The 16,777-nt window shown below is 37.2% G+C and overlaps 1 protein-coding gene and 1 long non-coding RNA gene across 2 annotated transcripts in view; one reads left to right on the forward strand and one right to left on the reverse strand.

Moving 5' to 3' along the window:
* LOC306664408 overlaps nt 1-16,777 on the reverse strand; it is a 1,052,029-nt gene that overhangs the window by 707,973 nt on the left and 327,279 nt on the right. The gene's annotated exons all lie outside the window — the stretch shown is intronic.
* The window catches only part of IQGAP2 (IQ motif containing GTPase activating protein 2), a 284,608-nt gene that overhangs the window by 213,910 nt on the left and 53,921 nt on the right, over nt 1-16,777 (forward strand). Inside the window, 3 exon segments of the mRNA XM_079145190.1 lie at nt 4,893-5,057; nt 6,953-7,095; nt 10,505-10,675. Coding sequence (XP_079001316.1) covers nt 4,893-5,057; nt 6,953-7,095; nt 10,505-10,675 — 479 coding nt within the window.

Raw genomic sequence — 16,777 nt, forward strand, 5'->3', positions numbered from 1 at the left:
GTTTATAAATTCTTACTCTGTGCAAGTACGTGTTGGTCAGCTTTGAATTGCTGTGGCCAAAATACCTGACAAAAACAACTTAGAGGAGGAGAAGTTTATTTTGACCTTGATAAACTGACTCCATTGCTTTAGACCCAAGGTTAGAGAGAACATCATGGTGGGAGGACATGGTGGAAAAAACTGCTCCTTTTATGGTGTCCAGGAAGCAGAGAGAGCAAGGGAAAGGGAAGATGAACCCTTCCTAGGCACAAACCCATGATCCACCTCCTCCAGCCATGCCCCACCTACCTACAGTTACCCCCCACCCCTGTTATTCTATTCCAACTAGGATGGACTAATGTGGTCACAGCTCTCATAATCCCATCAGTTCACCTCTGAACATTTCTGCATTTCTGCACAGGAACTTTTGGGGGATACCTTATATCCAAACCATAACAAAGCAGAAGAGTTCTAGGTCAGAAAAGAAAAGTCTTACTTGAAATATAAAAAGACAGTCAAAGCCCCTCAATTTCCAGACTTTAGCTAGTTTGCAATCCCAGAACCCTTTGAATGAAGGGGAGACCAGGTCCCCTTGAGGAAGGATACCACCACAGTGCCCAAAAATTATACTTTTAATCTTTCTATCATCCTTCACCAAATGGACCTTTTACCAAGGTGAAGGTACTAGGGGGAAGGGCATAATCAGACTCTGCAGGGACTATTGGATACTGACTCTGAACCAACACTAATTCCAGGACACCACAATGTCACTCTCATCTACCACTGAGAGTAGGGGCTTTGGGAAGTCAGGCGATCACTGGAGTTTTAGTTCAGGCCTACCTCGTAGTGGGCCCAGTGTGTCCCCAGACCCATCCTAGAGTTACTTCTTCCATTTTGAAGTGCACAATTGGAATAGACACATTCAGCAACTAGGAGAATGTCTGCACTGGTTCAAATGATTAAAATTTTTATTTTATTTCAAACCTCAATTTTCAAGGAGGAATAATAAGAAAATTCACCTGACAATCTGAAATCAATTCTAAATTGATATACTAACAATCTCCATATACAAATCCCTACATAAATCAAAACAAGAGTCCTTAAAGTGTATTTCATTAACCTGCCCACACATGGATGGCATAATTAGATTCTATTGTAGCAAGTCAGCGTGCTGTTGAAACTGCTCACTGTTACTTCACAGATGTGCTTTCAAATTTTGGAAGCATCTGTGAGGAACATCTGGTTTCTATTTCCTTAGCTTGGAAAAAAATATGTGCATTTCTCCAACCTGAACTTTTATACCTTAGGAGCTTTGAAGTCTTTACTTTCCAGTATGCTAATCCTCAAGGGGGGAAAAAAAAAAAAAAAAAAAAAAATATATATATATATATATATGTATTTATACATACAGTTGACACGTGCACGTAAGAGATCTAAATTTACATACAAAAAGAATACAGTTGAGATGGGAACATAAGAGATTTAATTTAATTTTATATAGAAAGCCAAAGCAGCCATAGTTTGAAAATAATTACTAGATTGTAATATAGAAACTTATTTTTTCTTTTTCTTTTTTGGTGGTACTGGGGATTGAACCCAGGGATGCTTTACCACTGAGTTATATTTCCAGTCTTTTTTTTTTTTTTTTAAAGGTTCTTACAAATTTACCCAGGCTGGCTTTGAACTTATGATCCTTCTGCCTCAGTCTCCTGAATTGCTGGGATTACAGGCGTGTGCCATCATTCCTGGTTTATAGTTTTTCTTGATACTTATCAGAATTTTTAAGTTTTTGTAATAGACTGCACCTGGCATAATGCAGACACTCAAGTAGCCTAAAATGATTATGACTTTTTTCTTAAAGATCAAAGCAAGGTAGAGGTCCTTGTTCTTACATTTGGCCTGTAAATGTTGGTTCTTTTTTCACACTGAGACTCATGGTCCTATTGGCAATAAAAATGAGAGGCTTTATTAAATAGTTATGATTTTGTACACCTCACTTGCTCATCTGGATCTATCTTTTCCTTCTGCCCTGTCCCTTGCAAGAGTTGTGGCATTCTCTCCTACATTTTATATAACAACATGAAAATATTTTTCAAAAGTAAACCATCTTATTCAGACATTGAAATGAGAATTTTCTGGGTTTTCAATAGAAATTTAATCATACTTTAAAAAGTATTCTTCATCCTTTCCATGAAGACTTGAAACAGACTCTGGCCACATGTTGCAAGCATCCCAGATAATCTGATACAAGAAAACGTACTGGCCCATATTTCACCACAGGCAAGATTTGAAAGGGCAGGGTAACTCAAGTCTCCTTTATTTTGGCTCTGTGTTCATTTTTACTGCGGTATCTTCTTAAGTCTGCTTAAGCATTTAACTTCTTAGAACAGTGTTTCTCAACTTTTTAAAAAATTATTATTATTATTATTTTTCTCTAAAGAATCTTTAAAAAAAGACTTTTCCATGATCTCTCATCATGAAATTTTCATACCACAGATATATCTGTTTATGTACTATATGTAAGACATGTGCTTTATACATAAAAGATTTTTTTCTACCTCTTCCCCCCAAGAACCAGCATTTGTTCTATTGAGGTTTACATCCCCTCTCTGAGAACACCTACTCTAAAGACAGCCTGCTGGCCTACGTCTTAAGATATAAAGCAAATGTTGTTTGGATCTCTTAGGAGATTTATGGTAGGTTTCTTAATTTGTTCCCCAGCAGAAACATACCTTGAGAGTTTGGAGGTTCTAGCAGGGGAGCGCAGCTACTCATATACCCTTGACCGAAGAACGGTCCTCCTCTATCGGGGAAGGTCGTCCTCTTCGTCCGAGCACCCAGCTTCGGGAGGGATGCGCATGGGGCGGTGAGGGAGGAAGGGCACACCTGCCTAGCCAGCCGGATCAGCCAAATCAATCCTGGCAATAAATGGGGTGACAGATGTCGCAGCTAGATCGCCCTCACATCCCAGAAACATACCTGACTTTCTGGAGGTCATTTATCTGACATCCTCAACTGTCTGGGACTTAACCATCACCCACAGAATAAGTAAAAAAGGCCATCAAAATAGATGTCTCACAGCCTGAGCATTGGATCTACTGTCTTCATGGGGCCCCTAGGCAGTCACCTTGGGCCTGTCCATTCTTTCTGTAGGTATAACACTCATATGGATGGTTGTTTCTCTTCCTGACTCAGAGCACAGCAGAAACCACAGATTACAAGATGATAAAGTGTGTGGGCTGCCATACGCAGGCACGTAGATCTCTATACAAAGCAAAAGCCAACAGTGAAGGAAAAGAGAGAAACTGAATCATATGAGTTTGACGCCATTCAGTGCAGAAGCAGATAGGCCCCCCAAACTCCATATCCTTGAGCGTATTGCTCACTGTTGCATGGAACAATTTTTCTGACATAAAGGACCCTTCCAGAAGCTCTCAGAAAACATTAAACACCTACCATGTAACACAGACTGTGAGTAAAATGATTAGCAAGCTAGAAACTTCTCTGTTAGGGTTTTTATCCAAGGCATGGTTTAGATTTTCATGGAAAAGGATACTATTAAGATGAGAGTTGGTACTATTAAGATGAGAGATGGACCTGTGGACTAATTCCTTGTGCATCATTATTCAATGATAAAGAACATTACTGTATGCAGGAACTTTGTGCTTTCATAGTATTGTCTTTTAAGGAACATTACATTTTATTTGGTTAGCTGGATGGAGCTATCTTGTGTAATTCATATGAGAATTCTTCTTTGTCAACTAATAGTTCCTCCTGCTTTTCTCAGACCTCAGACTTCTTAAGTGTCAGTTTCTCTCCAACCTACCAAGCTTTCCTGGAAAAGAGGAAAGGGGGATGGGTCACAGTTGCTGTCAACCTCCAGAAGCACAAAAACACACTGCTTTTGTTCAGCAGCCGGTAGAGTTTGCTGGAGAAACCCTCCTTAAGTGTTTGTGTGCTCTTCCAGATATGCATGACTTTGACTCTGAATGGTCAAAAGTTGGCTCTTTTTCTTGCCCTTCAACCTTCATAGTGCTCTGCACATCTGCACCTAATTTGATAACAATATGTTATTTAATACTTGCTAGAGTTTGACATATATGTAAAAAAGAAAAAATCCATCTCTCAGTTTTTTTTCATCAAGGTATTTTTTTTTTAACCTGGGAAGAAATTTAAACATGGTTTCTCCCCTTTTTATTTTTGTTATACATTCCTAACTCAGCATTTACAGGTTGTGAAAAAAGAGTAGTTCCACTGGTTAGACCAGAACATTCTTACCTAGAACTGAAATGGATAATAAAGAACTAATTAAATTAACTTTCTTTAGTCAACTAAAGAGCTTAATGTGGTTTTATTATAGGGAGAGGCAGAAAATGGAAATGGGATAAAAATGCTTGCTAGGTCTAAATCAGTTCCAGAATTAAATTTCTGGACTCCATTGTACATACTAACTGTGCCTTTCTAGAACATTTGTTTCAGTTTCTTATGACAACTTTGCCAGATATATTAGCATGATATAAGAGAATATTAGGATTTCTATATCTTAAGTAGCATTTTGCTTATTCGAAAATAAATGTCTTTATAAAGCTAGTTTTTCAAATCCTGATTAATGATCTAGGTATGCTTTACCCAGTTTTTTGTTGACTACAGTGAGTAAAACCTAGCATCTTGATACCACATAAGACTAACCAAGAAATAAAATGGCATTTAATACACAATGCACCTGTAGAATATTGTTTTTCTTACAACTTAAGCTGGTAGGTGAGTTGGCCCATTTACTACAGCATGTGTGGTACATCCTTTTAAAGGGTAAAAATTCCAACACATTACTAAAAGATTCAATAATATATTTGTGTGCTTTGGGAGTTAGTAGAAGATAACCATTAACAGAAACATTTATTTTCTTTACCCAGGGGTGACACTGGTCATTGATGTCAATCAGTGTTTGGAGGGGGGAAAATCCAATGATATTTTGTCTGTATTGAAATCTTCGTATAACACACATGACGTAATCCCTGAATGTGCTGACAGATACTACAATGCCCTTGCAAAAGCAAAAGAGTGCAAATCACAGTATGGTAAGCTTTTTCATTACTTAGCACAAACTAAATGTGATTAAAATATAATAGTTTCTGTGGTATTGTATTTCCTTAATTTTAAGACACGTATTGCTTTCAAATCAACAGTTTTAGATTTTTTTGGGGGGGGGGGTTGGGGAGCTATGATTAACTCAGTGGCAGCACATGGGTGATGGCATCATAGAATTGAGAACATATAGTGTTAGGTTGTAAAAAAGAGCGCAGTTATGGTTCGTCGCTAGCTCCCAGAAACGCTTCACAGATACAGGTCTCATACAAGGAACCCTTTATTTTGCGCAGACGAATTCACGTCTGCTCGGGGAAGGGGGAAAAAGAAAAGAAGAAAGATGGCCCACGGTTCCTCTCAGACATAGGAATTTCGTGGGCTGAGAGGAACCAATCGCAGAGGAGAATTCTTACAGACTGACTGACGGACCAATGACATATACGTAATGCTGGAGGCAGGAAGATTACAGCAACATAAGCCAGAAATTCCTGGAATGTGAAAGGCGGGGAGAACGCAGATTGACAGGTGGTGGGGAAAGCCGGGAATTCCTTACATATAGTATTTGAGATTATTTTTGAATTGAGACTGTGTAGTACTTGAGATTTTTCTGCCTTATATATCTGGTGACATAAAGGGACTTTATACTAATTAATTCTGTCATTTAATCCATTGTGAGACAAATTATACATAATTGCACAATATTCAGTAGAGGATATTAAGTAGTAATGGATAAACAAAATAAGACATATCCATACAATAATATATTACCAGCCACAACAAGGAGTGAAGAGCCAATACCTGCTACAATATGGATGACCTTTGAAAACAGTATGCTTAGTAAAAGAAGTCAGATACAAAAGGCCACCAACAGTTGAACAGCTATCTGATTGCCCATTTGAAAAGAAGTACATCTTCCTGGGCACTGACAAATTGAACAGATGAGGGCATTTAAAAACCAAAAACATAAGCACATATCAGCATGACTTAAAGTTATTTCTGCTTGGTTATCTGAATGCATTTAAATAGGTTATGGAGACAGTCACTTGGACTTTGGCTTACCTATAAAGATAGTCTAATGCTCACCTGTTAACTGTTGACTCAGCTCAATGTAAGTTAGAACTTTTAAGCTTTTGTTGTTGTTGCTGCTGTTATTTTTAGTTCTCTGGTCTAAAATAAAGATTTCTAAATATGAAGTGTAGCCCATAGATTCATGAGGAAGAAACCTTCTTGACCAATTTAAGCCATGACCACCATAGATTTTTCTAATATGCCCCCAAACCAAATTAAGTATTTTCAGCATTTTTTTTTTCTCTCATTTTGTATGTTTGTATAGAACAATTTGACTCAGAAGGATTAGGATCTTTCTTTTTCCTTACCATAGTTGAGTTTTGTGGTATATATTTGCCTTCATATGACTCCAAAGGCAACTCACTTCTGCTTTGATTCAATGCAGATCACTGTCTCCCAGCCCAAACATGTCCCTTCTTATGGGAGAAATTGCTGGAAGACTGAGCAAAGAAGATTTTGCTCATTAATCTCCTCTGTGTACTTGTGATGTTGTTCACATCTACCTGGGGCACGGATTTCTTGTTTGCTTTTCCTTCTCATTGACAATATTTTATTCCTCTCATCCTTGTGAAAGACTTGGGATCCAGAACTAGCATTAGACATTTGTCTCTCCTCCTTTTCTTTAGCTTAGCAAAGGGTTACATGGAATACATGGAATCTGTTCCACTTTACTAATCATTTCTAATGACTTTAACTTAGACTACCTGAATTTTTAGTGAAAAATATAATCATTCGATTATTTTATGTATTGAAGAAACTATACTAATGTTTAAGAGTCCACCGTTCCTTTGTTAGAATTTAACAACCCCTTTTTCTTTAGCTTCTAGTGATGGCTCATGGTTCAAACTCAATCTGCAGGATAAATATGATTACTATTACAACATTGATTCTCAAGAGAGTTCCTGGGTGCCACCTGAATCATATGTGCTGAAACAGTCATGGCTCATGGAAAAAGAAATTGAGGTAGGAAGCTGGTTTTTGATGGAAAACTATGTGATATAAAGATAAGTGTGGTAGCTTTTCTATTTTTGCTTTGTGAAAATGATGGAAAGAACTAACTGATTTATTTGAAGGCTAGGCATGGAATAAAGTCTTCAGGAAATGCATTGAATGTGCCTGTATTTGTTACTCTGGCAATTTTTTTTTTTTTTTTTTTTTCCCATAATAGCATCAACAAAACCAAACAGAATGGGAAGAAAAGCTTTTGCAGTTATTTGGTGTGGTAGAGTATTCCAGAAAATCAGTCTTCCTTGACATAGTTAAGTTCAACTAGTGATAATTTCTAGATTGTCAGTATTCAAAATGGCTTATCCCCACTACCACCACCACCACTACCATAACCTACAATATAACATGATATCTTTCCCATCAAAATGTAACTTTTTCTACAAAGTGCTGGAGAAGGCTTCTGTACCACAGATGATCCCAGCCATCTCCAGGTTGGCTTTAGGAGGAAAGGACAGTATTGGACAAAGGACAGGATGGGTATTTAAATACTTGCTTCATTTTAATATATTTTTAATATTTATTGTAATTTTTGGAGATTTTGATGTGCTTATATCCAAATGTAAGTGGAAACAACACAACCAAGTGTATTTTATACGTGACTTTTAATTAACTGAGATGAAAATTAGACATTTTCCCATATATTATTACTAACCAAGGGTTAAGTATAATATGATGAATCAGAATTTAAATTAACCTCTAAAGATTGCCTTTTAAGGAGAGAGAAGGATAAGATTATATAAAGAACCAACATGCAAGGCAAGCACTTTACCAACTGAGCTATATCCCCAACCCAATACAACATTTTTAATTAACTATTAGGACCTGTGGTGTGTTAAAATACAGAAAGAAGAAACCCATTTAGAAGAGTCTGTGTTAGGATCACTTGGTCAAAGATCATTTCTCGTTATATACAATACTGGCCTAAGTCTTAGGGCACCTGTCAGTTTCTCTCCATCTGACTTGTAGTCTTGACCCATCTCCATTGTAATCCAAATAATGCAGCAGTTATTAGTACAGGAACTCAGGGATGAGTATTTACAGAGAAAGATGATAAACAACTTATGAGCAAAACTGTAAGAAAAAGTAGGGCCAATGAGCTCTTTCTGGTCTTAGTTCTAGGCCATGTAATTTCATTCATTTTTTTAGTTCTTTCTTCTGTGTAAAGGAATGAAAGGAGCAGCTTGGCAAGAGATTGACCTCTTTGTGACCATGGCTTTACTAGATCTGACTATTTATTTTTTTGGAACATGGAAATAACAACTAGCTACTTCATGAAAGTTTCCTAAAATGAAAGGGGACTTATCTAAAAGCAGTTCATGGGATAGATATTACCGGAATGTGCATTGGAGGGCTATGAAAATAGAATCAATACTTACAACAAGGTATCTGAAATAAGTTTTGGCCAAAAGTAATCTTTCTTAACTGGTGTGCCCACAAATACCCCCCAAATGTGTAGCTCTACAAATAAGGTCTTCTGAAACCACAAACATAGCCAGATACCCTTGGTTAGCATAGAGTTTCAATTTCCAGCACACCCTCATATGAGTTTGATCCCAGAATCATTCTCCAAGAGGAGATAGAGCAAATATCATCTTCCATTTCTCTGAGTGAGGAAATGGAGGCACAGAGTGGAAAAAGCAACTTTTACCAATTCTGCAACTTCCACAGAATCCATCAATAAGCAGATGTTTACCCCCCCAGGGCTCCTGATTTCTAGTCTACAGTCTTTTTCACTGTTCCGCTGTTGCTGTTGTTTTTGACATAACCAGCCATATCTCTAAGGGCCATATCATGTACCCATTCCTCTGGAATTAATAACACAAGATGCATCTCAAGAACTAGATGTTTTTCTGACAGAGATATATAGGTCCTATAAAAAGTGAGTAATGGTTCCCAGGGGGAAATTCTCTTGAAGGAATGTTCACCAAAATTGCTTTGAATTTAAGACCATAAGTTGGACCCAAAAAGTATGGAAATTGCTGATGGACCAGGCATTGTAATATGTTTAAAGAGAAAATACTGACAATGATCATGTTCCATCTTCAAGAAGAAAAATAGAATACCAATATAGATCTTATTGAATCATTAAAAATCAATAACATCACATACCACAGTGTAGCAATATGTGCTAAAAAAAAAAAAAAAAAAAAAAAAAAAAAACAGGAAAATTGTGGCCAGAGTCTGACAACAATAAATGACAAAAATTCTAAATGATAAGAAGAGACTGAAGAACATAGTTTTGAAGCTAATTTTAGATTTTCAAAGTTCTTAAATTTTTATTGGAGCAATGGATTGTTAGTGCTAATTTTTTGAAAAAAATGAGATTATGGAAAATACTAAAAACATCTTATGCCATGATCGAAAAGATGTACCAGACTGTGAAGCAGCAGCATTGAAGAGTTAAAATTTGAAATCCATAATTGCTCCCGTGGCATCCAAAGATGCCTCAGATATAACTTTGTGTTACATTGTGCATCAGTCTGTTAGGTGGAGGTGCTCACCCTGTGTTTTGTTTCGTTTTCAATTTATTTCTTCTAAACAACCTAAAGTCACTGATTTTATTCAATGAATGTGTATATATATACGTATATATTTATATATGTCGTCTTTGAATAACTTCACTTTTAACTACTTAAATTAACCAACAATTGGTTCTAGTTACATTGGATAAGTCTTCAGTTGCAGAAGTGAATCTTGTCTTTGCTTGAATGTCACAACGAACAAAATAGTAAACCCAGTTCATAGCCGACATAAAAACTTGTCACGATTCCCCTTCTTCCTTTGTTTCTCATTCCTCTAGATTTCCTCTGTCTGGCCTTGTTACAAGTGCTTGTCTTTCCTCTTCCACCCCTTTGCCTTCTGCCCCAAGTATTTTACTTGTCCCTGAGCATCACTTTGTGTTCCCCCAGCTCACTGCAGGGCTTTCCTGCTCTGGCCTGGGGGAGTAAGGAGAAAGGGAAGCCAGGACTTCGTGGACACTGAGGTCTTTTCCTCAGCAGCCAGAGGAAGGATGAGGTGATACATGGCCCTTATGCTAGTCATCCTTGTCCCTTTTATGTTCTGTGGAGCTCAGGCTTCACCCCTGGTTCTTGCCGGCATCATCGGTACATCTCTGTCTCCAAAGCCTGAGATCATTCAACCACCATCTCATGATACCTCAGCACGAGTCTCAAAGGATTCCAAAATTATGTCTCTAGAAAGAAGCTAAGCCAGTTCATCCCTTGGCTCTGGTTAAATCTGTTTTTAAACCAAGCCAAAAAGAACGATCTATATCATTTTCTAAAAGATACTCTTTCCAGAGGCTATTCTGTGCGTCCTTTCACCTGATGTGTGAAGTGTAACCATAAGAAATATCTCTTGCCAGGACATCATTGAGGAAATCACAGTAAATTACATCCGTGAGAAGATGTGGTCTGCTTCAGAAGATTTGCTTCTTCACCTTAAAGATACAAGCTCAGGATCCCTCCTTAGGAAAGAGTTTGAAGCTAGGAAATCATTTTTGTATGAACAAGAAGCAAATGTGGTCAAAATACAGGTATGTGAATCATCTACCACTGGTTAACAGCAAACTGTCCTATCCCTTGAAAATGATTTATTTGAAAACAGGACAGTCTACTATGAGCCTTCTGGTAAACAATTCTGACTGCACATCTTTACCTAATCAATGCTTCCTCATCTACTTTAGTAAGACTTTCAGATGGGAAGTATCTTGATAATTGACTTTTAATTTGTGGAGAGTATTTTGGGGCATTATAGACTTGCACAGATCTACCTGCCACCAACCAGGTTGGAGCCAAAAGGGACATCTCAGATCAAAGTTGAAAATATGCTTTTCTAAAAAGCTGGATCTCTATATGTCACCTTCTACCCAACTTTGGGTTTTACTGGTAGATGGATGTTGAATGGCATCAAGCTTTTTCTAGCCTGAAAGAACAGAAGAAGAGAGTTAGCATCTCCAAGAGAATCTTTTCTCCCTTATGTAATCTGTCACCCTTCACTTAGGCTTTCAGGAGAAATCCTCATTCCCCCATTCTTTGTTGTTGCTATTGTAAGTGATACATAGGCCCGCGTGACTTGTTGAACTTTCCAGCTGAGAAGAGAGGAATTTGCCAGACCCTGTTCCCCTAGTGCCCTCTACCAACCACCACAGTGCCTTCCAACATACTGTTTGTCCCATTTTTTCACAAGTCTAACGTGATACTGTTATTGACTGACTGTTTGATGGGTTTTTTCTTTGACCAATTAACTATGAAATTTCCTAAATTGAAAGTTTTCCACTGAAGAGCTTCTCTTTTGTGGTCCTCAGTGAGTTCATCTACTTTCCCCACTCAAATGTAATGCCATTCAGGGCAGAAAATAAGTTTTACAAATATTTGTCTTCTTGTGTCTTGCATATGATAGATATTCAAGTGTTTGAATTTGCCCAAGATGTTATCAAGGCAGAAATGAATTTTTCAAAGAAATTTTTGCTAAAACCTGACATTCAAGGGATTTTTCTAGGTGAGCCAATGAGTTTTCTAGTTACTCCTTATATGAATAAACAGGATGTGAACCTAAGCCTAAAAAATAGAATCTGCAATGATGCTACATTAATACTAAGATTTCTACAAAATTCAAAGTATGAACTGATGTGATACAATTTGGATTAGCCCTGTGCTCTCCAATGTTGGGATATGGACCAGTGTCACATTTGGGAGACATACTGAAGAGCCCATCAGTATAGAATCTCCCTGGCATTCAAACCCAGGGCTCAAGTCATGAGAGGGCTGGGGAAGGATAGAAACAGTCATTTGGAGCCATGTTCCTCCACCTCAGCAGAGGAGCAGGATTGAAGAAGCCATCCCACTCTGAATTCACCCCACCATGCCTTCTTTTCATTCTTCTGGCAGTTTCTTAACATGGTCCAAAGGTAAGTTAGCTTCACAGATGAGAACCAGAAGTAAATGTACTATCTGGTAACATGACCAACAAAGCCGTAAGACCATGAACCAAAGGGTGTCATGCTCATCTCATTTCCCACCGAAGTGGCTGTTCATCCTGAACTAGAGAAATGTCCTAATAGCTAAGGGCTTCCTCTGCATAGAACTGCTCAACCTTCCTAACTTGCTGAATTAGCCCCAGATTAACAGACTTCACAAATTTGGAAAGAAAGTTTATAGCCCAGACCAGACATACCCAGGCTCCACCACCCTGTGCCGTCCTCAGTCTCCTGCAGAGGAACTGAAGAGTGGTACAGAGAATGTACCCATCCAACACTCTGTCTCAAATGTTTATGAAATAACTCAGAAAGTGCCCAGGTTAACACAGAAGGAAGTCAAGGAAGGAGAATCTACATAGCCATTATCTTTGAAGAGATAGAAGGTCTGATAAAATTCTGTAAGTTTGGAAATAAGTGAAAACTATCTCATAAATAAGAACAAAAACTTTATATCAAAAACAGAAAGAAGTATATGACCTGTAAAATATAAATGAAGTAAATATCTAGGGTTGCTCTTCCAGAAGCCAGAAGAAAATTTCACACTAAAATTGTTTATAAATTCCTACTCAAGGGACTTACTAAGATATGGACTTAATGAAACAAGACAATAGAATAAAATGAAAAGACAATTGACAAACATGGAAACTCAGAAATAATGACATCACAGGATAAAAATTAATCTAAAACAGCAGAATGCAAAATGGACACTGAAATACTTGGAACAGGTATTGAAAAGGATTGAAACAGATCTATAGAGGTTAACAAAATATATAAACAGCTGACAGAAAGAATGAATGATTAAAAATGCATTTTCTCATCCAGAGGTCATAATGTCCATTGTACTGTGGGATTGTGAGGATTGCATGGAATAATTCACATAGCAGCACTCCCCAGCATGTTGTTATTTAATGCTCAATAAATGATTAGGTAGTAGAGATGATGACCTGGAGGACAGAGAGTGATGATCCAATATTGAGATCATTGGAATGGCATAGGAGGAAATGAGAAAAAATACGTAAGTACAGGAAGAAGTTCCCCATCCCCCTTGAACTGAAGAAAGCTGGAATACCACTTCTGATAGGGATGTAATACTTTTAGAGGGCAAATTCCAAAACTTGGACCTAGGAGTTACTGAATTGTGAAGTACAGGTCAGGGAGTGTTGCAAGCATCCAGGCAGAGAAAAAGAAATGGCTTCAATCCCCAGTACTGCAAAAAAAAAAGAAAAAGAAAGAAAAGAAATGGCTTATGTGAATCAACTCCAGATTGCCAGTAGTGGCAGAGTCTAAGGGCTGGAAGGAAGGGGAGGAGGACCCCACTGGGGAGTCGATTATCACATTATTTTAATAGAATCTATCCCCGTAGACTGCTGAATTTTGTTCTTGAGGAGAAAGGGAGACGAGGACAATGTTTAGTACTTTCTTGTCTGACCAACATCATGTGAGAACTTGTGCTTTAGGATATAGCATTGGTAATTCAAATATTACTGTACTGGGTTATTACTGTACCAGTTATCAGGTAAGGTAACCAATTCAGCAAGTCAGATTTTCCAGATTGACCATGAAAATCGATAAACCATAGAAATAACCTCTGAGGTCTAGGTAGTTTGAAAGATTTCTTCGTTACAGATGCACTATACAGGAAATATATTTAGAGTAGAAGAAAACAGAACAAATTAGATGGCCAATATAAAACTTCCCACAAGTGCTCAGACCAGGCAAGGGAATAAAATTGAGATAGATAGATAGATAGATAGATAGATAGATAGATAATAGATAGATAGATAGATAGATAGATAGATAGATAGATAGATAGATAGATAGATTTTTTTTTCTTTTTTGGTGTCAGGGATTGAACCTAGGGGCACTTAACCCTGAGTCACATCCCCAGCCCTTTTGATTTTTTAATTTTGAGAAAGGGTCTCACACCAAGTTGCTTAGGGCCTCACTAAGTTGCTGAGAATGACTTTGAACTTGAGATCCTCCTGCCTCAGCATCCCAAGCCACTGGGATTATAGGCATATTCCATTGTGCCCAGCAAGAATGACATTTTTCTGAATGTTTTCCATCCATAATTTTCTATTAAAAGCTGCTTCTGAATGCCATTATGGTTTAGTGTGTTGGTTTAGTTAGTGTTCTTCTACATCTTCATCTAGAGCTCCTTTCTCCCATGTTTATTTATAATAAACATCCTCTAACTAGGAGAAATTGAATTTTTTTTTTTTTTTTTTTTTTTTTGGCGGTACTGGGGATTGAACCCAGGGCCTTGTGCTTGCGAGGCGAGAAATTGAATTTTATGACTATGCACAGGAGTTCTATTGTTAGCACAGCATTAGAAAAGTCAGGTCTGATGGAATTAAAATTTATAAGCTGAAAAAGAAGAATGCAGAATTCTAACAAATAAAATATACGTCATATAGTATTTCTCTTTCTATAGACTAAAAATTCTATACCCAGCCACGTTGCCTTTGTTTAGAAAGGTGACTAAAACATTCATAAATGTGGAAGCTTCCAGAGAAATCTATATAAATAATAAATTATGACCAGCAGCTGAGACAGAAAGATCACAAGTTCAAGACCAGCCTCAGCAAATCAACAAGGCCCTAAGCAACTTAGACTCTGTCTCAAAATTTAAAAAAAAAAGGGTGAGGGAATGAGGGGATGCTAGGGATATAGCTTAGTGGTAAAGTGCCCTTGGGTTAAATCTTGAGTACCAAAAAAACCAGTCAATTATAAGATGAAACATAATGATGAATTCTTAAGGTAAATACTAGTGGTGAGCATTGAATTAGTACATTAGAAGAATAATGCAGGATGGACAATGTAAGAATAGTTTAATATTAGATATTCTATTACTGTGATGATAGATTACTTATTCAAAGTGTTTGTGAATCTGGGTAAATGAAGATTAATAGCATTTCTGGAGTTTCAATAATCCTGGAAAAGCAAGGTAAGAACTTGATCTAATAACAGTGTCTTATTTTCTATAAGCATGGATCAAGGAATGTGATGTATAATAGACTTTCATATAATTGCTCTTTTGTATTTTAAAACCGCGCAACTCACCCAAATATATGAACCATTAAGACCCAACGCTAGTTTACAACCAGTCAGATTGACATGGTCCTAATCATCTACAAATTAAGGTACACAATAGGGCAGGGGATGTGGCTCAATGGTTGAGTGCCCCTGAATTCAATCCCTAGTACCCCCCACCAAAAAAAAAAAAACAAAATCCTTCACTTTGGTTGCTTATATCTTTCTTACAGTGTGGGCCACATACCAGCACTATCATTGGCTAGAAGTTTCTTAGAAGTACAGATTCTCAAGCCCCACTTAGATATTCTGAATTCTGATCTGTGTCTTAAAATTATCAGATGATTTTATGTGCACTTTGACGTTTGAGAAGTATTGTTAAAATCACTCCAGTATTAAATCCCTAGAAAATTTATCTTTCTTTGTAAATCTTTCCCACCATAAAAGGTTAGCAAGAGAAAAAAAACATGTGTTCACCTTAATAGTTTTTTGACAAAGTTCTAAGCCTATTCCTAAATTTATTTCTTTATGAAGTGTTAAGGTTTCTTTTTAGGGGTGGGAACATCAGCATCCTTCTGATAATGAATTTCCCATTTCTTTTTTTTTTAATATTTTTTTAGTTGCCGATGGACCTTTATTTATTTATTTATTTATTTATTTATTTATTTATTTATTTATTTATTTATATACAGTGCTGAGAATTGAACCCAGTGCCTCATACATGCTAGGGAAGCGCTCTACCACTGAGTCACAACCCCAGCCTTCCAATTCTGATATTAGTATTTTCTGTCCATTTATTAATCTGTCCCAAAGTATAGTAGTATAATTTTATTCCTTTATATTTCTGGTTTACTCATGTGCTTAATTTTTTTCTGCTATTGTGAATAACATCTTTATCATGTTGTCATTTATTTTTTACTTATGGAAAATTTGTCAATATTATAACTAGCCATCCAGATGAATTATTAGTTTTAATAACTTTTCAATTGATCTCCTGAGTCATAACTGCTTTTGATGCTTCGGATTTAAATAAAAAGATCATGGACTCTATCAAGGAATAAATCCTTTTGGCCTTAATAATTTCGAAAACTATAAAACTTTGGGAACTTAGAAATTACTTGGGCTTGACTTCCACTTCTAGGGAGCTAGAATACGTGTACTCTTCCCTGTTCCCCCATCAAAGTACAACTAAAAGCCCCAAATACTGTACGTAAACATAGCACTCTGCAAGGTGGAGAGAAAAAAGGCAGTCTGAGTAGGGAACAAGTATGACATGGTGATGTATTTTGTGGGTTTTATTCTTGCCTCATTTATCACTGACTTGGAGCCAAAGAGGCTGGCAACCCAGAAAAACCAATAGGTACAAGGCAAGAAAAGCTACAGCAAAAACCTATTCCCATAGTCAAAGGAACAGGAAAGGCACAACCTAGCAGGACAGAACAACTTATAGCTAATAACCTCTGCCATAGCCAAACACTATAGAAGAAACTTACCCTTTCCCACCCATGACACAAAAACTGAGTGGGGTTACTTTGGCTTAGGCAGAGGGGAATGAAGAAGGAGGGGCTTGCGGGTAGGAAGGACAGTAGAAGGAATGGGACATTATTACTCTATGTGCATGTATGA

This window comes from Sciurus vulgaris (assembly GCF_902686455.1).
Source record: "Sciurus vulgaris genome assembly, chromosome: 6".
Lineage (NCBI taxonomy): Eukaryota > Metazoa > Chordata > Mammalia > Rodentia > Sciuridae > Sciurus > Sciurus vulgaris.